Raw genomic sequence first — 24,869 nt, 5'->3', positions numbered from 1 at the left:
ATAACATATTTTTATTAACGATCACTAAAAAAATGTTGCTAATAAGTATTTAAAAAAAATGCTGCTCCCATTCTCAGGTGTTTTACCCTCCTAAAATTTCAGTTATTTCTTCAACACCGTTGAAAAAAGGTGTCCAAAAAAAAAACTTACACAGGGAAACATTTTCCCAACAACTTGATGAATGTGGACAAAATATATTGAACTTTTTATCCACGGTTGTAAATGTCAAAAATCAGTAACACCAGGAATTGAAGAGAAAGTTTCAGATTACATAGAAGCCAAAGGTTAGCTCACAATCTTCATACTCTCACCATCGTCACAAGCCAAAGCTACAATATCTTCATCCTCGCCTATCTGTGGAAGGTTCAAGTCTTTATAATTTACCAAACTCATATGAAAGGAAACAAGGGAATAAAAAGAAATACGGTCTGAAAATAACATTTCACACCCATAATTTAATCTTAGAAAAGGGCTAGATGGTCATTTTATGTACCCAAAAATCATGATCACAGTTTGATCACTAAACTCATTCATGTACATGTCTTGAAAATGATATTGAGGTTTCAAGAATCACAACGATACGTTCAGTTTCCTAATTGAACAATCGGATTGAAAAATATCGCAAAATAGAGTTTTAATGGTTTGCATGCATTTAATTGGTTAAGTGAAACCTATGACAAATGATTAACTAAAATTTATTTTGATTGGTTACTAATTAAAATTAATTGAAGGAAATTTTGTGATCGGTTAAGTATTTTTCTTAAAATGTGGTTTTTTGCATGAGATTAAAATAAATAAGCTTATAAATATTAATTTTGGGTAGCTGATTTGTTTCTCAAAGTAATTATCATAAAAATAATTATTTTGAAAGTATAATTATCAGTTGGAAATAAGTTTTATCATTAAAATAATCTCAAGACAAGTCCAAATACATTTTAAAATCCAGAAAAAAAAAAAACTAAAAAGTGTCAAAATCGGCTAAAAATAAAAATAAAAATAGAAAAAGTGCCAAAAGTTCCAATTTGGCATTCAGGCCCCGTTTGGTATAGTAGTTTAACAACATGTTTTTAATTTTTAAACAACATTACACGCATATTTACACTTTTTTCACCCACACATATTTTAAAAAAATACAAACAACGTTATCAAACGGTCTCTTAGAATGTCAATCAGCACTTGTGATATTTTATCACTCAAAATCATATTTTCATTACAAAAATTCATATTTGATATTTTTATGTTTAAAAACCATGTTTTTGATTGAAACAAAAAATCAACCAGATAGATCTAATATTTTTTCATCATAAAATAATTATTTTGTTTAAGTAAAAATAGATCTGATTTTTCTCAGTAAAATTAAAATCTTTTGCATATGGGCTCTAACTAGGATTTAATTTTAGAACTAGAAATTTAGAAATTAACAGTTTCATGTTGCATTTTAAAGTTTAATGGTTCAATTCATTGTTTATTTGGGTACATAAATGATCATCTGTAGTCTAAAAAACTGGATTTTTTTTCAAATAAAATGGGTGCTTAAACACATTCACACTCTATAACTTAGCCCCCAAATCTAGGATTTTAGGTTCATAGATTAATGTTTTATCTTTTTGTTTTGGTAGAATGCTTTAGAATCAAAGCTTTGTAATTTTTACTTAGAATGTAACTAGGACCAAAGCGATGCAATTTCTACCAATTGTATATATTTTGATTTTTTGACTAATAAATATTTGAGGAAATTCAGTCATTCAATTATGTTACTTTTTTTAGTTTCTCTTATATTTTTTTAATAAAAAATAAGTGGCAACTCCACAAATAATTATGAAAAGTTTTTTTTTTTTTTTTTTGTAAAGTAACTGCATAGAAATTATTGGTTTATAAAGCACATAAGAATCATGTTTATGTTTCAAACTTCATTTATTAAAATTTCATTTTCAAGAAAGCAATACAATATAAGTCTAGTTGAACTCCAAACTACTTGCAAAAAATAATAAATGGTCTTCTATTTTTTTTTAATAAATGTTTATAACTTAATTACAAAAATTTACTTTGATGACCCAGACAGTGGGTGTGGTGTACACCTCTAGTAGCAACCATTTTGGGATCAACTATTAAGGCTATATATAAAGCATTAAAAAAAAATCTAAAATCTTGGACAAATGACTTTCCATTGGTACACTGAATAAATGGAGGTTAGGAGCTAGGAATTTGCATCAGCCATCTAAAATGAGAAATAAGATTAAAATTCAACTAACTTCTACCATTACGGGCCAAAGTCGGAATTAAAATATAAGGCAAATTTCACAAACTTATCCTGAAATTTGTGATAATACTAATTAGATCCAAAACATTTTAACTCCTATCAATTTAGTTCTCAAAAGACAACTTTATCCCTTACCCTTTTTTCTTTTTTTTCTCCTTCTCTCTTCTGTCTCCGAGCCCAAGACTTCTGTAGAGCAGTCTGTGGCTTTCACTACTTCACTTTCCCAACTTTTTTGGTGTCACTGTACCTTATGCTTGGGTTGATAATAGTGGAACTCAGTGTCCAGGCATTTGTGTCTATCCATTTGCATGGCCAAAGAATTCACGTAAGCCACCACCAAGCACAAATGGAGGCAACAATATAATGCATGCACCTAATGGGGATATGGGTGCCGATGAAATGATCAGTGTGATTGTACATGAGCTAGCTGAAGTGTCAAGTAACACACTTGTGAATGCATGGTATGCTAGTGATGATCTAACTCCTCCAACTGAGATAGCAGATCTGTGTGTTGGCATTTATGGGAGTGGTGGGGGTGGTGGATATGTGGGGAAAGTGTTTACAGACTCATAGGGAAATGGGTATAATGTGAATGGAGTGAAAGGAAGAGGGTTTCTTGTGCAATGGGTATGGAACCCTTTGCAAAGGAGATGCTTTGGGCCTAATGCCGTGGATTAAAGAGTGTTTCATTGTAAATACTTTGCTATCATTTCTTCTACTAGTTTACCTCTTGCTCTTATTAGAGAGAGATCTGAGAGAGAACTCAGAGAAGAGAGTTTAAGAGAGGGGATAAGAATAAGACAGAAGAGAGAAAGGTAAAGAAGAGGAAAAAAAAAGTTAGGGACAAAGTCGTCTACTAAAGACTAAATTGGTGGGTTTTAGAGTGTTTTGAACATAATTAGTATTATCACAATCCTCATGGTAAGTTTGTGAAATTTACCCTAAAATATATTTACCAGATAAACATTTAATACGCCTATTACTCCCAAATAGGTCCAAACATTTCTTATCAAAGTACAAGTTTGAGTATTAAAACAATCTAAATGCTCAAAATGTTATGCTCCTCTTTGATAGGTAGATTGAGCACTACTTGAGCACACTTCTGTATTTTATTATGCAATATCTTCATGATCCCTTTGATTTCCATTTTCTGTTAATTTTGCCAAAACATTAACATTAAACAGGATTAGAAATCAATGAGAAAGAAAGAGAGAAGATTTTTTTTTAAAAAAAACTGCTATTATCCAATAGCGACAAAAAAAAAAAAAAAACTTACTGCCACAATTTGCTAAGAGCTGGGAGGCTTGCACATCCACAACGTTGTCTTTCCTTCTTTACTTAAATTTCTTTTGCAAATGCATGACAATGCGACTGTAACTAAAACAAAAGAATAAAGTTCAGGTAATATTTAATTTTCTTTTGAAAAAATTATATTTTAATATATAAAAGACCTCAATTTAGTTTTTGCGTATGGCTCCCAAATTCATCAAGTTGCCCTAAATGTAATCATTAACAAATATAATAAATTTAGGTTTCAAGTAAGATGTTGAAGCAAGGAATGTAAGTTTTCCATGCAAGACTGCTAGAGATTGCAATAGTGATCAAGATGAGTGCACATGCAGCTATAGCTCCTAAAAACATGGCTGTAGGACGATTCGGCCTATTGCCTTTTTAGCCGTGACTTAAATCCCGTAAAAATAGGCCAAATCAATAGCCGTGTTTTAAAAACGTGGCTATAACCCTTTTGTCTTTTTGAATTTGTCTATAGCCGCGTTTTAAAAACGCAGCTATATCTTCTCTATTTTGGGTCTCTCTTTGGCCATGAATCTTCAACCCCATTCTTTACAAGCATGAAAGACACATTCCAAGCCACATAATTTATAAAATGAAATTGATTTAAGCACTGTACTCAACAAGGCATAGGATTGTGAACTATATCTTTGTCTCCATTGACTTAAAATTATCTAACATACATTCTAAGTCTGTAACTGAATAGATTTTGTGTAATGCAACCTAGCCAAAGAAAGAGCACAAACACAAATTAAATACCAATTCAGAATGCATATATTACAATTTCAAGGTAAACCAAGGACTTAAAAATGCAGATTTTTCAATCAAAAAATGCAGATTTTTTGTAGTGATTTGTCACCCTCCAGGGCCGGAATTACTAGCTAAAGTCTTTGCGCGTGCCTCGAAGAGAGAGAAAGAAAATTGGTTGCATTAAGTGCAAACCTAAGATTGTCATCATTCATCAGCCTAAAAATTGATTTAATAAAGCATTTGTTATGCATTTCTTTTCTTTTTTGTGATAATATTTTCCTTTTGTTATTTAAATCATTTGAATGGGTAAAAGAATTGCATAATTATAAGCCCAAAGTGAAAAACAAACCCTAAAGTTTGAGGGTTTTTGCATTTTACTTTCTGAAGTTTTAGAATTTAGATTTTACCTCCAAATATTCAATATTGTTGCCACATCAGCTTACCATTTGCATTAGTTGGCCCAATTGGATTGTGACACGTGTTATTAACTATTCCGTGTCATTTACTAAACTTAAAAAACTTCTAAAAAAACTAAAATTTCTCAAAAAAACTAATTTAAAAATTAAAATAAACACTCTGAAATTTTTAAATTACACTAAAAAAGTATGAATAAAAAGAAAAACATAAGATAGATGACTCAAAAAAGTACATTTGAGAACCTTAGTTTATGAATAATAAGTCAATTTCTCAATAAAAAAAACAAAGGAAAACAATCAAACTAGGGTTATATCATTTATGTGCAATTCACACTAAATTTAGTAAACAACTCAACTATACGCATAACTTTAGCTTTGAGGTTTAATCTCCGCTTACACCAAAAACCAATTGATATCTTGGTTTTATGATAAATAACTATCATTAAGAGTAGACATCATAAGTTGAAATTCTCTATAAAAAAAATTTTAGATTTAATTATTAAATCAGTTATGCTCAAAGCATAAAAGTGTGTTCATGAATATGATTGCGAGAATGCAACATGAATATGTTTATAAAAACCACTTTTGCGTTAATACTAGGGGTGAGCAGATGGATACCGGAGCCAACCCAACCGATCGGCGCTGGCCAAACCGTACCGCCTTTGGCATTGACCAACTGAGCCAAGGCCAGCAATCGGATGGAGTATCCCACTCTAACGCTGGTGTGGTGCTGCCATCGGAACTATAACTCCAAACCGAGCTGGTTATTGAACCGACCAAAATTAGTTTGTTTCATTCTATTTCAGTAGTGTTTTCACGTTTTGTATTTTGTTGAAAAAAAGATTCGTTTCACTTAGTAATTAAAAAAAGGAAAATCAAAACAGTGTTATTTTGAGCTAGGGTTGCTGATTTTTGCCCTAGTATAAATAGCATATTTCTACTCTCAGCCACTCAACTCTCTTAGATGCTCTATAAGTCGGAAAACCGACCCTAAGCAGTATGCATTGTTTTTAATTATGAGAAACCGATCTGTATCAGTTCGATAACAAATTTGGGAAAAAAGCAAGCCGACCGAATTGCGCACACCCATAGAAATACCAAACTTCTCAAAAAAATCAAATTTACTCAATAAGCCCAAGTACAACCAAGTGGACCAACAATTAACGTTGTTTGAAAGATCCTTATTTCTCTGGATCTTATACTTCCTTGTAACAACTTATCTTGATTATACATATCTCAAAATGACGCATTATGCCAATTAAGTTGCACAATGAAGTGTCTAGGTATCCAAAAGAAGATAAATAACATCTATAAAAGCATTCGCATCAGGTTTTTTAAAAAAATTCCATTTTACCATCTCAAAAGTTACTTTATTTATTATACCATACCATTTTATAATACACCCAACATTTCAACTTTTATTTTCCTATATAACACATTAAAATAATATATATCTACATAATAAAATATACAACACAAAACCATCTTTCTTCTTTTTATTAATAAAAAATTAGAAACACAATAAAATAATAATATTTAAGAATACAATCTTGCTATAGTAGCCTCTTACTCGTAAGAGGCTACTGTAGCACAATGATATATTTTTGCACAATTACCATTTGGGGTAATGCTTGTTTTTAGTATTTGTAGATGGTAAAATATAATTTTGGGACTTGTACTAAAACTCTAATATTTTAGGGCCCATTTGGCAGTATAGTTTTAACACGTTTCAAATAACATTACACATTTTTTCACGCACTTTTTTACCTACAAATATATCAAAAACACTCAAATAACATTACTCAAACTAATCTCCCACGTAACCTTTAGAGCACTTGCAGCAGTGGAGCTAAATAGCTATATAGCTATTTTAGCTCCACCAAAACACCAAAAAGAAGCATGCAGCAGTGGAGCTAAATCCATATTTTTTTAGCTCATTGCTACAGTGCACATCTATAGATAGATGTGCACTGTTCATGAGAGCTAAAAAAGATTAATTTTTTATTTTGTGTTCACATTACCTTTTTTATTGTGGTGTTTTTATTGTAGTGAAATGTATTATTTTATTGTGGTAGATATATTATTTTATTGTGATGTTTATATTATTTTATTGTGTTGAAAGCTAAAATAGATCCACTGCTACAGCATGTGTGTAGGTAAAATAGATAAAGTAACTTTTAGTGGAGCTAAATTGCTAAATTTTTAGTTCCACTGCTGTGGATGCTGAGCACTTGCAGCAGTGGAGCTAAATAGCTATATAGCTATTTTAGCTCCACCAAAACACCAAAAAGAAGCATGCAGCAGTGGAGTTAAATCTACACTGTTCATGAGAGCTAAAAGAAAAATTAATTTTTTATTTTATGTTCACATTACCTTTTTATTGTGGTGTTTTTATTATAGTGAGATGTATTATTTTATTGTAGTAGATATATTATTTTATTATGATGTTTATATTATTTTATTGTGTTAAAAGCTAAAATAGATCCACTGCTGCAGCATGTATGTAGGTAAAATAGATAAAATAACTTTTGGTGGAACTAAATTGCTAAATTTTTAACTCCACTGCTGTGGATGCTCTAATAACGTTAGAGAATGTAAAATAAATAACACGACATTTGTGATGGGCCGAGTAGGTGTGCACAGTGCACTCGGTGGCATGACACTTGTCATATAGACAAATTGCGAAAAAATTGTTTTGGGCCAATTGCTGTATCTTGACTGTTGTTTGTTGTTGTTGATGAGGAGAGAGAGACAAGGAGGTAGCAGGGAAGTGTGAAGGCCAAAGCCATGTGGAGGAGGAGGAGCTCATTGAGTTTGACTCTTCATCAGAGTTTGTGTTCTTCTACATCATCCAAACTCCCAAACTCTCAGCTCCGCCCTTCTTTCTTTTCTTCTTCTTCTTCATCTTCAGCCCCAAACTCCTTGGATCTAGGGTTTCCCAAACCCGATGTCGCACCGCCCTTCTCGTCCTCCTCCGTCAATATCTCGTCTCTCGCCTCCATAACTCGCCACTACGCTCGCTGCTACTGGCAGCTCTCCAAGGCTCGCCTCAGGTTTCACTTTCTCAAATTTTCCACTTTTAAATTCGGAATTCCATTCATTTCTATATGTGTGTATGCATTTCATGAATTGTGATTTTGATTTGGTATATGGGTTTTTGAGAAAAGAAGAAAAGAAGTTGCACTATGTTTAATTTGTAGGGAACTTTATTTGTATATGTAGAGTTTGGCTCGAATTGAAAGATGGGATTATTGTAGTCTTATAGCCAGAATGATGCCATAATTGTAAACTTGTGTTGTTTGGGAATTAAAAGTTTCTTCCTTTATCTAATTAGGCTGGGATTGAAAAAGAGCTAGTAAGGAACTTGAGCCTGGTCCGGCCTCATTCCGTGAATAGATTCTTTATTTTTTATTATACATTTTCATGAATTGTGATTTTGATTTGGTATATGGGTTTTTAAGAAAAGAAGAAAGAAACTGCTCTATGTTTAATTGTGACTGTAATGCTTAGACTCCAAATAGGCCTAGTTTGTAGGGAACTATGGGTGCCTTGGAAAATGGTATTTTGAGTTTAAAATGAGCGTTTGTTTGTCAAAAAAAAGGAGTTGTAGTTGCAAAACAGAATTTTGGGTTTTAAAAAAATGCTCCTTTAAGCTCCCAAAACGCCTAACCAAGTGGACCCCTATATTTGTATATGTAGAGTTTGGTTCGAATTGAAAGATGTGATGATTGTAGTCCATAGGTTTAAATCATGTTTTATAACCGGAATGATGCCAAAATTGTAAACTTGTGTTGTTTGGTTAAAAGTTTCGTCCTTTGTCTAATTAGGCTGGAATTGAAAAAGAGATAGTAGGGACCACGAGCCTGACCCGGCCTCATCCCATGAATAGGTTCTTTATTTTTTTGGCTGGGACCATATAAGACCCCTCCTGACACAGCCTAATAGGATCATAATGGGTTGGGGAACCTATTTTCATTGAGTTACTACCATTTTTTAGTTTCCAAGACACCCTTTTGGTGCCTGCGAGTTGTATGAAGAGTTCTGACAAATGCTTGTGTGCATATCAAATTGAATACATTGTGGTTGTGTTGCTTGATGAATACCTCTTCTTTTGTTGGGATTTATGAAGTGATGATATTTGAACTCATGTTTAGGAACTTGTCTCTTACTGTCTTTTTTCTTCTATCTAGCATGCTAGTTGTTGCGACTTCTGGGACAGGATTTGTCCTTGGGAGCGGAAGTGCCATTGATTTTCCGGGACTTTGTTGGACTTGTGCCGGTACCATGATGGTTGCTGCATCTGCCAGCTCTTTAAATCAGGTTCATTCTTAAGTACAGTTTGTTCTCTCTCTCACTCCCCCCCCCCCCCCTCCCCTCCTTTTTCAGCATTCATTTTCTTATAAATAATTGCATCCAATGAATTTGTCACTCAATGTCTGGGAGCTCAAAGGTATACAAACCATGAAGAAAGACAAAAACGCAGGACCTATATCTGACATTACAAGAAGACGCCAACGTAACAAAACAGGGCAACATAATAAAATGATTAGGAGTTTTAAATTCAAATGATCAGTGACTTGGGAAACCTTTATGAATAAGAAGAGTGATTTATGTACCCTCTCGCAGCCTGATTTTGTTTATGGTGGAAGTCTTGTTTTTCTGTTTCAATTCATAATTTTTTTATTCTTCTCATCATTCATATAATAAATAAATAAATGAAAACTACAACAACAACAACAACAACATTATTTTTGTCTCTGTTGAAGAAAGGAATAGGTTCTCATATCTGGGTTAGAGAAATCACTTCCATTAGAGAAGGTAAGAAACATTGCATTAAACTTGTAAAGTTGTCTCTACTATTTAAATCTACATCTTAGACACCTGTAACCCTAAACTAGTCTCAACTATTAAATCACACCTAATAAACTGAAAGTTATTGAAAAACCTTATTAGTTCATCACTCAAAGTTGGAGCACGTGATTATGAAATGAAAAATCAAGAATAAAAAATTTATATTTTTCGTTGTATTAAGATCGTGAGGTCATATGCCATGCCTCATTTCTCAAGCCATTTGGGTTCATACTTCATACATAGTAAGAATATTTTCTAGTTGTCAAAATTAAGTTATGTAGATGTAATAACAAAAAATCGAGTCTGTGCCCCAAGACAGTGTTAGAAGGAGGCACCTTATTGTTATTTTCAAGGGGAAAAGGGTAGGTTTCCCTTCTCGAGTTTTAAGTTGGTGAATCTTTTTAGTGAATATATTTGTCATTTGAAGAAACTGGGTTCCTTGTCATTGCTTCACCTCATCATTGTCTGTCTTTCTATTTATTGGAATGGTGAGAAATGAGAATTCAAATCTATGTGACTTTACTTGTTGCTTCCTTCAATTCGTAGATATTGTTTAAGTGGTTGATCTTGAGTTGTTTAATCTTGTTGCTAGTTGTTGATTGCTGATGGCATATTTTAATTTCAGTTTCTTTTCATGTATGGGCTAAGTTGACTTGAACTTTCTTTGAATGAATCATTTTCTCTTAGGTATTTGAGATTAAGAATGATGCTAAAATGAAGAGAACAAGGCTAAGACCACTACCTTCAGAGCGCATTAGTATTCCCCATGCGGTCACCTGGGCATCTACTGTTGGTTTAGCTGGAACTGCTTTATTGGCAAGCAAGGTGGCCTGATAAATTCTCTCACCCCCTTATGTTATGAAATTTGATAGTTAACTTGTGAATTTCTCTCATTAACCTGTGAATTGAGGGATTAATGTTCCAGCTTTTATGGCAAGGTTGTTGCAGGCTAACATGTTGGCGGCTGGGCTGGCAGCTTCCAATCTGATTCTGTATGCCTTTGTCTACACTCCTATGAAGCAGATCCACCCAGTCAATACATGGGTTGGGGCTGTTGTTGGTGCTATTCCACCACTTCTTGGGTAATATGCCCTTTATATTTCTTATGGCTTTTAACTAAAAAATCCTTCTTGTTGGACTTTAAAGAGAAATTTGTTTAGTGGATTTGAGAGTGTGCAATTTTCTCAAGTTTTTCCATACTCATTATTTCTGTGGTCTAATTATATGTTTTTCTAGCTAAAAATTGATCAGGGCTTCCTGAAATTTCATCTAGCATTGGAAACTGATTTCTTTTCTTCACTACGTTACTTTAAGATACTGGAAGTTATAGAAAACATATTCTTTATACATGTGAAAAATGGTGTCGTCCTAATGATATTTCCTCTTTCAAGCCTTTTCAACCCTCATCTCCAATCAAATCTGGAATATGCTCATAAACATGATATGCTGATAAAATCCTCTTACTTCTCTCTCTGTCTTCCCCCACCACAAATACTGATTCTCACTTAAGATGGAATAGTCCCTCCCCATTAAAAAGTAACTCTTCCTATTTCTTTTATCCTATCCTGGGTTATTTCTTTATCTTTAAAACTGGGCTTAAAGTTGAACAACACCTAGAGGATAAATCATATTGTATACCATTGAGTAAAGTTTAAGGAATGAAAACTATTAGGGAGAACTAGGCATGATTTAGTTATATGATGCCAAATTTTATGCCCTCACTTGTGAGACTCGCATAATTTCATCCTTCTTGATAATCAAATGGCCTGACACTCACATTGTTGATTGTATGTCTATTGTTGTTGAAAGTTGTTTCCAAGAACTACTTGAGATGGGGACTCTTTGGCAGCATGTCCTGTGCTAAAATTAGATTAAAGTCTCAGCTCACTTTATAGTTTATACAATTGAGTGCTTTTGAGTTTAGTACTGGTTTCCAGTCTGGCCAGAGTTCAATATTTATTGTTGACCTACTAATGTTATTAGTGATATGTGAAATTTTCTTGTTTTGTGCTTGGGAATTATAGCTTTGTATTGTTTAAAGTGCTTAAGATTTATGGAAATGCCAGTACAATTGGTAGTTACAATCATAAGGAATACCTGACAAACTTTTGATTTTGAATATTGTATATGTAGAGATCACTATTTAATTACCTTCTCTATTAAATAATTGAAAGTGGTGGGTTTGATTAACTAAAGATTTCCTCTGGCTGATTGTACATAAACCGGCTTCTTGTTTTAAGATTTTAGATACAATATTGACATTCAGGCTCATGGGTTTCTATGTTGGGTTTTCAGGTGGGCTGCAGCTTCTGGCCAGGTTTCTCTCAATGGAATGATTCTTCCAGCTGCTCTCTATTTTTGGCAGATTCCTCATTTTATGGCCCTCGCCTACATGTGCCGTGATGATTATGCTGCAGGCGGGTATGTGCATGTGCCGTCTTTGGAAATGTTAATTGGTGGCTTACCGTTTACACCTGTTTCAGGTTATAGGACTATTTATTTAAAAATGGCTGAGTTGGATATGTAAATGATAATTTGACCTGGTGACATAAGCGCAAAAATCATATGATAATTGGTATTTATAATTTATTTTGAATTAAGTTGAGAATGTTGATTGTCTATTACTGTATGGGGTAAGCGGGTCCCTTTTGCACATGTCTATGGGTCTTCAATGCTAGTTCACTTAACTTTTCCTTTGTACTCATTATTCATCATTTGATGCATATTCAGGTTTAAGATGTACTCTCTTGCTGATGCTTCTGGTCAGAGAACTGCCTTGGTGGCTTTAAGGAACTCCCTGTATTTGATTCCTTTGGGGTACTTAGCATATGATTGTGAGTTATAGTCTCCCATAGATATTTATTTTAATATTATTTGGAATTCTAGCTTGTCTTTTTAATTTGGTTCTCTGCTGCAAGCTCCTCTAATATATTTGTCCTATCATAATTTGTTATTTTAAACCACTTCTTCATTAACTTCTCCCTCTGCTCATTTTCCTTCATTTTATGGAAGAGAAAGGTGCCACCTTTTTGAAGTATTAGCAAAGACCGATTTCTTTTGGGGGGAAAAAAAAATATTCTTTCTCTCTTGTTATAGGTTATAGGTCACTTATCTAACTTCAAAATCTGTCTCTTTCTATTCAAATTTCAATTTGAAAGTGACCTTGAGACTTGTGTGTTTGGCTGGTTTTCCTCATTTACTTTTATTTGCTTTTCCTAAAGTTTCTTTTGGCATAGCAATTCTTGTTGCATCCTCAAATAGTAATAGTAAAACATGGAGTTCCATGTACCAAAATATGCATTATTATGCAGGACAAGTAATTGTTTTAGCAGAACTTGTACCTTAGTTTTCTTAATATTATTTGGAATTCTAGCTTGTCTTTTTAATTTGGTTTTCTGCTGCAAGCTCCTGTAATATATTTGTCCTATCATAATTTGATACTTATAAGCATTTCTTCGTTATCTTCTCCCCCCAGTCATTTTTCTTCATTTTATGGAAGAGAAATGTGCCTTCTTTTTGAAGTGTTTTCAAAGAATGATTTCTTCAGGGGGAAAAAAAGCAAAAAATAAAAAAAATAAAAAGCAAATACTCATCACCTCCCACTCCATGCATCTTGAAACCCCTAATAATACCAGCCCCTTACACTTGCCTAAGCATTCTAGTAAATACTTCCATCACCCAAAGAATTAGCATAGGAGGCCCCTAAGAAAATCTCCCTCCTCTGTCCTCTTCAAAAGCCTACTCAGCACCTCCATCACCAACAAGAACAGTAGTGGAGATAAAGGATCCCTTTGACATGGACCACGAGAACTACCAAAAAAACCAGTTGGGGACCTATTAATAAGCACTGAGAAACGTACTGTAGAGATGCATGCCTTTATCCATCTCCCCTACTTCTCCCCAAAACCCATCCTCTCCATAAGATAAAACAAAACATTCCAGTTTACATGATCATAAGCCTTCTCTATATCCAACTTGACAATCACACCTAGAATACCACTCTTCAATCTACCATCCAAGCATTCATTTCCTATGTGAACAGAGTCAAGAATCTGTTCCCCCAACAAAAGAGTTCTGGGAGTTGGAAATAAGTTTATCCAACACACATCGTGGTCTGTGAGCCAACACCTTTGACAAAAGTTTGTACAAACTACCCACAAGGCTAATCTGACGATAATTTTTAATATTAACAGCATTGATCTTAGTAGGAATCAAACACAGAAAAGTAGCATTAAGAGATTTTTCAAAGATACATTGTCTATGAAAGTCCGCAAAGAAAGCCAAAAGGCCCAAAACACCCCTCTCAATCACACACCAACGTTTTTGAAAGAATGCTTTGGTAAAGCCATCAGGACCAGGAGCTTTATTACCCTCAGCCTCCCAAAGAGCTGCAATGATCTCCTCCCTTTCAAGTGAAAATTGATTAGAATCATCCAACCTCGCAAATTCTAATCCATCAACAGTCGGCCTCCAAGATTCAGGTTCCTAATATAATCTCTTATAAATACGCCCCACCTGATCTTGAATATCTGACTCATCCTCATACATAGTGCCCTCAGCCTCCACACTTCTCATAGTATTAGCTCGTCTATTAGAATTGGCAAGCCTATGAAAAAACCTAGTATTATTGTCCCCCTCTTATAAGAACAGGGCCTTTGATTTTTGCCTCCAAAAAATCTCCTCCATGGAAGATAAAATCTCAATATCTGCCTTGAAACCACATATACTCACCCCCCACCAAAGGTAGATCAACCAAAAAATTCCTCTCAGTGAAGTTTGAGAATTTGAACATGGCTGGACTAAACACATTACACCCAAGTCGCTCTACTAGGGATGGCATTCTTACCATAAATAACCTTGTTAAGAAGAACTTGCCTTTTGTTAATTGGTGTTGTCTTTGTTGCTGTGATGAGGAAACTGTGGATCACCTTGTACTCCATTGTAAGTTTGCTCGTGCTTTGTGGAGTGAGGTTTTCCTTATGTTTGGGGTTTAGTGGGTGATGCCGTATACAGTTGTCTCTCTTCTTTTCGCTTGGAGGAATTGGTTGGGGAATTATTCTTCAAATGCTTGGAATATGGTTCTAGCGTGTCTTATGTGGTTAGTATGGAAGGAATGCAATGCAAGAACTTTTGAGGACATTGAGAGGCCTATTGAACCGCTGAAGACTTCGCTAGCTAGGACTTTGTTTGAGTGGTCTCATATTTGGGGCCTCATGCATTGAGATAAAGGATCCCCTTGTCTTATGCCTCTTGAATTTCGAAAAGGATCCCCTTATCTTTTGTTTTCTCTTGTTATAGGTTATAGTTCAGTTCAAAATCTGTCTCTTTCTATTCAAATTTCAATTTGAAAGTGACTTGAGACTTGTGTGTTTGGCTAGTTTTCCTCATTTACTTTTAAGTGCTTTTCCTAGGGTTTCTTTTGGCGTAGCAATTCCTGTTGCAACATCCTCAGATACTAATAGTCGAATATGGAGTTCCCTGTACCAAAATATGCAGGACAGGTACTTGTTTTAGCAGAACTTGTATCATAGTTCTCTTACAAGTGGCCTGGTTTGATACATCATTTACCAATCTCTCCGTCATAATGACCTTATGAAATTCATATTCAACCATCTAAGTTTGTTTGCCAAATTTAAGCTGATAATTGGATGTGGAAACAAATCATCGCTATGAAGAACATGTATGCCTAGTCTGCATTATGTAGTTTCCTGCCCTCGATCAGTTTTTGTAGCATTGACATTTGTGTTCTTTCAAGTAATATGTTCGTAGGTTCAATCCCACAATTTACCATAGCCAAAAAATAAAAAAGTAATATGTTCTACATGAGTGCAATGGCAAAGAACTGACCTCTAGCGAATGGCTGCTGCAATTGCAATTTTTGTGTTTAAATACAACTTTGTGTTGACTTAGTCTCATTTCTCATTTACCTTATTTAATGTTGTCTGCAGGGGGTGTGACTTCCGGATGGTTTTGTCTTGAATCATCAGTCCTTACTCTTGCAATAAGTGCTGCAGCATTTTCATTCTATAGAGATCGCACTACACAAAAAGCTAGGAGGATGTTTCATGCTAGCCTTCTATATCTTCCTGTATTCATGACCGGGCTTCTAGTTCACCGTCTTCCTGATAACGAACAACGTATCAAAGAAGACAACTCAGTTGAGATTTCATCTTTCTTGGAAACTAAAGATGAAGAATGTGAAAACTTTAATGAGAATGAGGTGATGCGATCCAGAGTCAGGAAACAAGCACGCGCACCTGTAGCGTATGCCTCTGTTGCACCATTTCCATTTCTGCCTGCTCCATTCACGATTCCTTGATGTATTTTGCCTCTAGATTTTTTTGGTTACAATCTGTAATAAAAAGGTGGAGATGTTCCCTTGTAAAAATCAATCTGACCAAATTTTTGTGGGGTTTTTTTGGGTCAAACCCTATGGCAATTTTTGAAGTTGAGATTTGTTAAATAGCTTTTAATGTTATGCTCTTCAACATTGACATTTGAGCAACGAATTTTTATTTGAAATAAAATATGAAAACAAAGCAATTGATCTTGATTTGGGTAGAACAATCGTGAGGCTTTTATCTATTATTTTTTCTCCTAAGATGGAGAGTGCAAACTTTGATTGAGAACGATTAGGATATTGGTGTACCACTATGGCTAACACGATATAAAGGGGCATATCTTATTAGGGAAGGAAAAAATACCTCAAATTCATTCCATTCTTGACCTCTCCCTCTCGAGAAATTATTAGGTTGCTCGGGAGGACTGCGGAAGTGGTCTTTCTTGACCCGCCAATTAATAAAATGCAGTTATTTAGGCAAATGTGATATTACTTGGTAATTTTTTATTTTTATGTCGATTAGGAAACTCACTCACACATATGTATAGGTGGCATCGTTTCACTGGTTGGGAGGACCACTTTAGTAGTCCTCTAATCTTCTACCCTCCAAACTCCTTCAATTGTAATCGTATATATTTTGATTTTCCAGCAGGGTTTAAAAAATAAAGAAAATTTTTGTACCAGAAAAAGAAAATGATATATATATATATTGTGTGGATAAAATGTAGCAACTAAAATTTTATTGGTACATTTCATTAACTTACTCTAAGATTTGCACTAATACCAAACAAGTTTAAAACATTTCAAAATTGATCAATTTAGCTCCTAAGAGAGAAGAGAGAAGAGAAAAAAGACTAACAAACCTAACTGTGTCTATTGTTTAGGGACTAAATTGACCGGTTTTAAAATGCTTGAAAATTCCATTAACCTATCCCAAGATTTGCCCTAATGTCAAACAAGTTTAAAACATGTTAAAATCGACAAATTTGGTTTCTAAGATAGAAGACAAATAAGACTAACGAGTGAGCCAAACAAGTCTAAGACATTTTCAATTAACTTATCCTAAGATTTGCCCTAATGCCAAACAAGTCTAAGACATTTTAAAATTGACCAATTTGGTTTCTAAGAGAGAAGAGAAATAAGACTAACTTGGTTAGACAAAGAGGTTGCTATGTGGCTACAAATATCTAGAATAAATTGGTTTCAAGATGGGGACCAAAATACTAGATTTTTTCACTCCAAAGCTTCAGCCAGGTATCAAAAGAATTTAATTTCTGGTATGTTGGATTCAAATGATTGTTGGCAAGAAGACATGAGGAAGGTTGGGGAGATTGTGGTGAGCTATTATTCAAACTTGTTCTCTACTTCAAACCCTTCTGATTTCACGGAATTAATAGAAGCAGTGGAGCCTAAAGTTTCTCAAGATATGAATAACTTGCTTACTAGAGATTTCCAAGGAGCAGAGGTGAAGGTAGCTCTTAACCAAATGTATCCTTTAAAAGCTCCTGGCCTCGATGGTATGCCACCTTTGTTCTTTCAACATTTCTGCCCAACAGTTGGCAATGAGGTTGTTAAGACTATACTTGATTTTCTTAATTCTAGAATTTCCCCTCCTCACTTCCATGAAACTCACATTGTCTTAATTCCAAAAAAGAAGGAACCACATAGAATAACTAATTATTGTCCTATTAGTTTATGTAATGTGGTTTATAAACTTTCCTCAAAAGCTATTGCAAATAGACTTTAGCAAAAAATATTGCAAATAGACTTAAAAAAGTTTTACCTTCCACTATTAGTGATACTCAAAGTGCTTTTGTACAAGGTAGACTAATCACTGATAATGTATTGGTTGCTTTTGAGACTATGCACCATATAAATCAGAAGAAAGTAGGCAAGAAAGGTGAGATGACATTAAAATTAGATATGAGCAAAGTATATGATAGGGTTGAATGGAAGTGTCTTGAGAAAATCATGGAAAAGTTGGGTTTTAACCCGAAAGTGAAAGATCTTTTATTGAAGTGTGTTTCTTTGGTTACATACTCCATTAGGATTAATGGAAAACCATGTGGTAACATTGTTCCAACTCGGGGTTTGCCTCAGGGAGATCCTCTATCTCCATATCTTTTTCTGTTATGTGCTGAAGGCTTGTCAGCAATTATAAAGAAGGCTACGATGGTGGGTGATTTACATGGAGTAGCTGTGTGTAGAAGAGGACCAAAGCTCTCACATTTATTCTTTGCAGACGATAACTTAATTTTCTGTGAAGCATCTCGGAAGGAATGTGACTCTTTGCAGTGGATATTTCAAGTTTATAAGGTAGCTTCGGGTCAGCAATTGAATAGAACAAAGACATCTTTGTTTTTTTTAGCTCTAATACAGATACAAATCAAATGTGAAGGAGGAAATAAAAAATCGGCTTGGAGCACAAGTGATTAGAAATCATGAGAAATATCTTGGTCTTCCGTCGTTGGTTGGCAGAAATAAACGCAACACATTTAATTCAATTAAGGAGAAGCTTGCTAAGGAATTAATGGGTTGGAAGGAGAAGTTGCTATCAAAGGCAGGGAAAAAAGTTCTGATAAAGGCGGTGACCCAAGCTATTCCAACTTATACGATGAGTTGTTTCAAGCTTCTAGATATTCTACGTGATGAACTGACAAGTTTGATTAGAAATTTCTAGTGGGGGCAGAAGCAAAATGAAAGGAAGACGGCTTGGTTGAGTTGGGAAAAGCTGTGTATGTCTAAGTCTTATGGTTGTGGGGGATTAGGATTTAAATTGCTTAAACCGTTTAATTTGGCGCTTCTTGCAAAACAGGGGTGGCGATTGCAGGTTGGACAAAATCCTTTGGTTTTCCAAGTGTTCAGAGCGAAATATTTTCCTAAATGTGATTTTGTGAATGCATCCATGGGGAAAAATCCTTCTTATATATGGCGAAGTTTATTGGCTGCACAAAGGGTGGTTAAACAGGGATGAGATGGCAAGTAGGTAATGGGACCAATAGCAGGTTGTGGGGTGAGAAATGGCTCCCAAATTCTTCTTCTTGTATGGTAGTTTCTCCTTGGTTGCTCCTATAATATATGGGATTCTTGATTCTTGTCATGATATTCGTAATGTTAGGTTTTCTTATGTGAGGTGTAAGAGAAATACGTCTGTTCACCTTTTAGCTAAACATGTTTGTGGCGTTGTTGATTTTCTAGTTTGGATAAAAGAGAATCATTGTTTTTTAGAATAAACTCTTCATCATGGTGTAATTTCTTTTTAAATAATGAAAGTTTCTAATAAAAAAGAAAAAGAAAAAAAAGAAAAAAGACTCACTAGCGAGCCAAACAATGTTTTTTAAAATATTTTGGACTTAGTTGACATTAATTCCAATTAAAAAGGTTATTCACGTTTCAACAGCAACACCATCCTAATACACAACTATACATTTTAAATAACATTTCTACACAAATTTTTCACCAAAACTTATATTAAAAACAATTAAACATCGTAACTTAAACTGCTCTCCAAGCAACAGTAAAACATCCAACGTTGGAAATATAGCTCTAGAGAGAGATAGAGAGAAATGGCGGTGAGACAGAGAGCCATGGGAACTCTGCCGAACCTGATTCGAAGCCTCCGAAAGGAATCTCTTCTAAACCCAAAACCCACCAACCCATCTGCACTACCATCTCTTCGACGCGCTTTCTCGCTCTACGATCAGATCAACCTGATGAACGATGTCCCCGAAGAACAGCTTCGCTTTAAAGGCTATTCTGATACTGGGTTCAACGTCAATGGCGTCAACTATGAGGGCAGCTTGCTCTGCGTTGGGAATTTCCCCATGTCTTGGGCCCCCACCAAGTTTTCAGAAATCACTCCTGAAAGGTTTGTGTACAACCCCCATCTTTGAATTTTTTGACGGTATCAATGTATCATCAAATTAAATAAAAGTTTTCAATTCCGTTGTGATTTGGGTTCTTGTTATTTTTTTCAATCATGGGGTTTTTTGATTGAATTCAAAGTAGTTGTTTTTGTTTGATTTTTTCAATGAACAAAACATCATTTCCATGAGAGAGTGAGGTAGAAGATAGAAATAGAAATTAGTGAAGATAAGAAATGTAGATGTAAATTCAAAGACAAGGTTGCATTGACATATGAAGCATAAACAATGTTTTTCTTTTCCAAAGAAAAGTAAATGTAATGTTGTTATGTGTTTGAATTTAATTGAGGAACATAATGTACCCCATCTCTAAGGAATAAGAGTAGAAATACGTGTAGCAACAAGAACATACAGGAATTTGAGTCGGTTTAGTGATTGGAACGGAATATTTCAGCTTTTCTAGTTGGAATGGAATGGAATTGATTGACAACTATGATTTGGATTGTGTATACGACATGTGTAAGCTCGTTAAGACTTTGTTTGTTTACTTTGCAATTTTGGTTAGAATAAAAATAAAATACTAGAATGCACTTTTTGGGGTCTTTGGAAAAACTTTTGATTTTATTTAATAAGTAGGAAAGGATCTTCTTGCGTAACTTTCACAACCTGTGTCATGCTTGGATTGCTAATTTGTAACAATTATAGCTAATATTGTTAGCATTAGGGTTTGTAATATGAGTTCTTTGTCATTGCATCAGCCAGTGTCTAATACACTAAATTGGGTAGAATTGCCATTACCGTGCATTGACCTTTCTAATTCTCCAATCTCTACTTTTGAATGATTTATTGCCTTGTACAATGCATGTAGTTGGTTCATATGTTTGAATATGTTGTTGTATCCACATATTTAGTTACTGCTTTGTTCCTATGATATTCCCAATTTCCATAAATTTTCTAGGAGTTCGAAGTTCCCTGGTACAAATATTCTTTTAGTTGGAACAAGAGTCTATGAAGTTTGTCATGCACCTCTATCTGACAATGATAGCTTTATGTTATGATGCAGCTTATCTATCTTCCAAACCTTGCGGCCTATTCCAGGTGAGAATTCAAATTGTGGGACAATCCTGTCTGGTTGGCCGCTTGTTTTTACTTATCACATGGAACTTGTGTGGTATGAATGACTGCTTCATACAGGTGATTTTGATTACATATGACATTCAAAATAAAATTTAAGAGCTAGTCTTCCCCTTTATTAAGCTATACTTCATATCTCAAAATGTGACCCAGATGTTATGTGAATCATGGGCAACTTGCCTATGGTCCATAATGTTGAGCACCATCAAACAGTTATATAGGCTTGCTGACATCTAGATACTATAACAATAAAGAATTGAAATCTGTTCTACTATCATTTCATATGTACTTTGCAGGTTGCCATGATAGTTCATGCATGTGCATTTGTAATTTTATGTCCTTAAGTATCTAATATGAGCCTTAGTGTCTGTTTGGCTGGAGCTCATAAGCTCAACTTTTAACTTTTAACTTCTACGTATAGCTTTTTAAAACCTCATTTTTTAAACTTTTTTTCACTTTTTCAAAGTACAAGTATACTTTAGCACTCTTTTAGCAAAAAACTAAAAGTCAATAAATATTGTTTCCAAACGGGCACTTAATGTCAATAAATATGCATCCTGTCAAGAGTACTGGAACCATTATGTAAGTCACTATAACTTTGTTATATTAATCTTCTGTTAATTTTTCTATTGATCATCTACTTGTAATAATTCTTGTCAGAGATTTTGATACTTGGCTGTGGGAGGAATATTGAAATAGTAAATCCTGAACTTCGGCGCTTCATTCGGTCTACTGGCATGAAGTTGGAAGCCCTTGACTCGGTATCTTAGCTTCCCCCTGGGCTTTACTTCCTTCAGTTTGTTAAATTTTGTCTCGCATCTTTACTTTATACTCTGTGTAAATTCACCAATAAATAAAAGACATAGGTTTCTAAACAAAGTTGATATTGTTACATTATTCTTCTTCACCTGAAGAAAAGAGAATAAATAGAGGAAGCAAAAAGTAGCACAACTTTCCAATCAAATTATTTTGATTGGGGCATATCAGCAAATAAGACCAAGTTCAAAATTTTATCAGAGCACTAGGCAATGAAAGAGAGTGAGGTATAGAGTGAAAAGAAAAAAAAAAAAAAAAAAAAATTCAGGGGCCACATAATGGGATATCTTGGGTGTTGAAAAATGCCTATATATATTCCAAGGAATACTAGGGTAAAGCTTCCCTATATGAAAAATGCGTAAGAGGTTCACAGTTCTATGGTTAATTGATCTGGCTGCAAGTTAGGTCTACTTGGTGTTATTCCATGTTTACCTGGCCCAATTGTTAGGGTTAAAGGCACTGCTTTTGTTCATCCCAATTGATCATTGCGTTGTTTGTTTGTTAGGTTAAGCTAGGAGGGCAAGAAGCAAATTTCCATTTTAAATTTTTAAAAGAATCTTTAATGCACTTGTTCCTTACATTCACTGTCATCTTTTTTTTTTTTTTTTGATAAGTATACATTCACTGTCATCTGTGAGAATAGTCGTTCTGGCACAGCAAATCTGTATAATTGGGGTGTGAGCTCTTTGAGCTAGCAGTTAATTTGGTAATAAGCATCTCTAACTTCCTTTACATACTAGTAAAAATACTGTGAAAATGTTCTATTTAGCAATATATGGTCTACCAATTTAGCATAAACAGAGAACACTTTAATTCTTTTTTTTTTTTTTTAATTTATTTTTGTTTTTTGCTATATATATGGTGGGGCATGATGGTGGAAAAAGTAAAAGAAATCAACTTGACTGAACTTAGATTTTACATGCCTAATCAATCATAAAGGCAAAAAAGAAAAGAAAATTGTCCATGAGTAAGGCCAAACAGCCTAAACCTTTTCTTCAATTTCTGCCACACATCCCCCCCCCCCCCAAACAAATTAAAAATCTCACTTTGTTCACAATTTTAGGCTTCAATTTCAAGCACTCTATCAAAGTTTTAGGCATAATTACCAATCCAACATTTAAGTTAGAAATTAATTCACGGGTCCTAGTATAGTAGTTGAGGTAATTCATGGGCCTAAATTATTCCTTCAATTTAAATTATAGGTTTAAATTCCCCCCTCCCCACAAGGCTAACCTCATCCTTTTTCTTTAACATAGGTTAGCAGATGGTGTGTTGTCTTTCTATACTACTGCACTTTCTTATTTTGCATCTCTGGCTCGTTCTCTGGGTGCATGTGTACACTTGTCTAGGGAGTGTTGTACCTGAAACCAACGTTCTTTACGATCATTTTCCTATTGTAAAACCAAGACACTAACCAAAATGGATTTGACTACAGTGCTAACTTATCTGAATGATCTTTGTTTCACTTGCTGTAGAGAAATGCTTCAACAACTTACAACATATTGAATGAAGAAGGTAGGATTGTGGCTGCTGCACTTCTACCATATGGGGTTTCTTCCTAATGTCTAGATTAAGCATTTGAGATGCTTTTCATTTTTAGCTTATGCAAGATGCATTTCAATTCAAGCTACTGAGAGTCCCTTGCCGTTTCTAACAAGTATTATTTGATTTGAGAGGTAGAAAACTTTTGTTGTATGTAAATAAGCTGGAATTTGTATGGCCCATAATTGTAGATCTTAGTGCATTTCGTGTTATATACTGGAAGGTATTTCATGTTTGAAGAAACAAGCAAGTCAGCTCAAGTTGGCCTCAAGATTTTGAACATTATCTTAAACATAGTTTCTTGAATTTTTAAATAACTAAATAAATCATAAGAGTTGAGGTGTATTGTTTGACATTATAGGTTCTTATTTTCTTGTTTGTTTCCTCTAATTAAAACTAGGACCATGTATTCGTAGTTCAAATTGTGAAAGAGTTTGATGAAAGCAATTATCTTCTTGACATAAGGTTCCAATTCTAAATTTAATATTAATTTTTTTGGGGCCAGACTCTAAATTAGATTATATGCAAAATCTTGCAGACTATATAGAGTCAAGTCTATAGCATATGAGCATGAACTATTTTTTTTGGGGGTGGAAATTACACAATCTCCCTAAATTATATCATCTTTTACACAGCCTCCTAAACTATGAAAATACACATTTATAATATAGAATTAAGTAGCCTGCGCACTGTTACAACTTACCAGTGGTCCAGAAGTAGACTAGTAGTGTACTTTAGCTAATGCTAAAAAAAGATAGCAATTGGATGCATTTGGCACATCCAATGGTGACCATATTTTGGTATTTTGTGTGTTAAAATACTAAAATTTAGACTTTAGTACATTTAAATGTTATGGATTTAAAATGTTACATGAACCATAATCCATGAACACTACAAAGAGCCATTGTAGTTAAAAATTAATTCAACCCACTTGTGAAATACTCAAGAAAGGGAGCAATCATAATATAAAGTGAGATGTAGGAAAACTTGTTGAATGATATATTCTCTACAAACACACACATACACATATATAGAGGGTACAAAATTTTAATCTTGAATCTCTATTTTTGGGATTCTCTCCAAAAATATATATATATATATATATATATATATATATATATATCATAATATAAAGTGAGATGTAGGAAAACTTGTTGAATGATATATTCTCTACAAACACACACATACACATATATAGAGGGTACAAAATTTTAATCTTGAATCTCTATTTTTGGGATTCTCTCCAAATATATATATATATATATATATATATATATATATATATATATATTTTTTTTTTTTTTTTTTTGATAATTGGGAACAATTTGGTTAGTCCAAACACGTAGTATAACTCTAAGGAAGAAAATAAAATTTAATTATGGTATTTTTTTTTATCCCCCATATCTATAACTTTCATAAAAAAAGAAAAGAAAAAAAAAGAAGGATAACTTAATAATACATCAAATATACTGCAATTTAGAGACGCTATTTCATCTCTAAAATAATCTATTTTAATTTAATGAATACTTTAAGGACACATTTATAATTTGGCTCATGTCTTAAATATGCATATAATTTGCGATCTGTGCTTTGGATTCAACCTTTTA

At 34.0% G+C, this 24,869-nt stretch overlaps 2 protein-coding genes across 2 annotated transcripts; both read left to right on the top strand.

The window, feature by feature from the left end:
- Positions 1-7,410: 7,410 nt before the first annotated feature.
- On the top strand, positions 7,411-16,120 carry LOC142617219 (protoheme IX farnesyltransferase, mitochondrial). The gene is made up of 7 exons (XM_075789991.1): positions 7,411-7,769; positions 8,907-9,036; positions 10,255-10,392; positions 10,516-10,649; positions 11,863-11,988; positions 12,298-12,401; positions 15,516-16,120. The coding sequence occupies exons 1-7, from the start codon at positions 7,504-7,506 to the stop codon at positions 15,884-15,886; spliced, it is 1,269 nt and encodes a 422-aa protein (XP_075646106.1). The 5' UTR covers positions 7,411-7,503; the 3' UTR covers positions 15,887-16,120.
- Positions 16,121-19,357: 3,237 nt separating this feature from the next.
- Positions 19,358-23,620, top strand: LOC142614630 (uncharacterized). Its single transcript, XM_075787185.1, has 4 exons — positions 19,358-19,775; positions 20,834-20,868; positions 21,565-21,665; positions 23,196-23,620. The coding sequence occupies exons 1-4, from the start codon at positions 19,474-19,476 to the stop codon at positions 23,280-23,282; spliced, it is 525 nt and encodes a 174-aa protein (XP_075643300.1). The 5' UTR covers positions 19,358-19,473; the 3' UTR covers positions 23,283-23,620.
- Positions 23,621-24,869: the final 1,249 nt, after the last annotated feature.

This window comes from Castanea sativa, chromosome 11 (genome assembly GCF_040712315.1).
Source record: "Castanea sativa cultivar Marrone di Chiusa Pesio chromosome 11, ASM4071231v1".
Lineage (NCBI taxonomy): Eukaryota > Viridiplantae > Streptophyta > Magnoliopsida > Fagales > Fagaceae > Castanea > Castanea sativa.
Note: the sequence above shows the minus strand (reverse complement) of the source record. Positions and strands in the feature narration are given on the sequence as shown.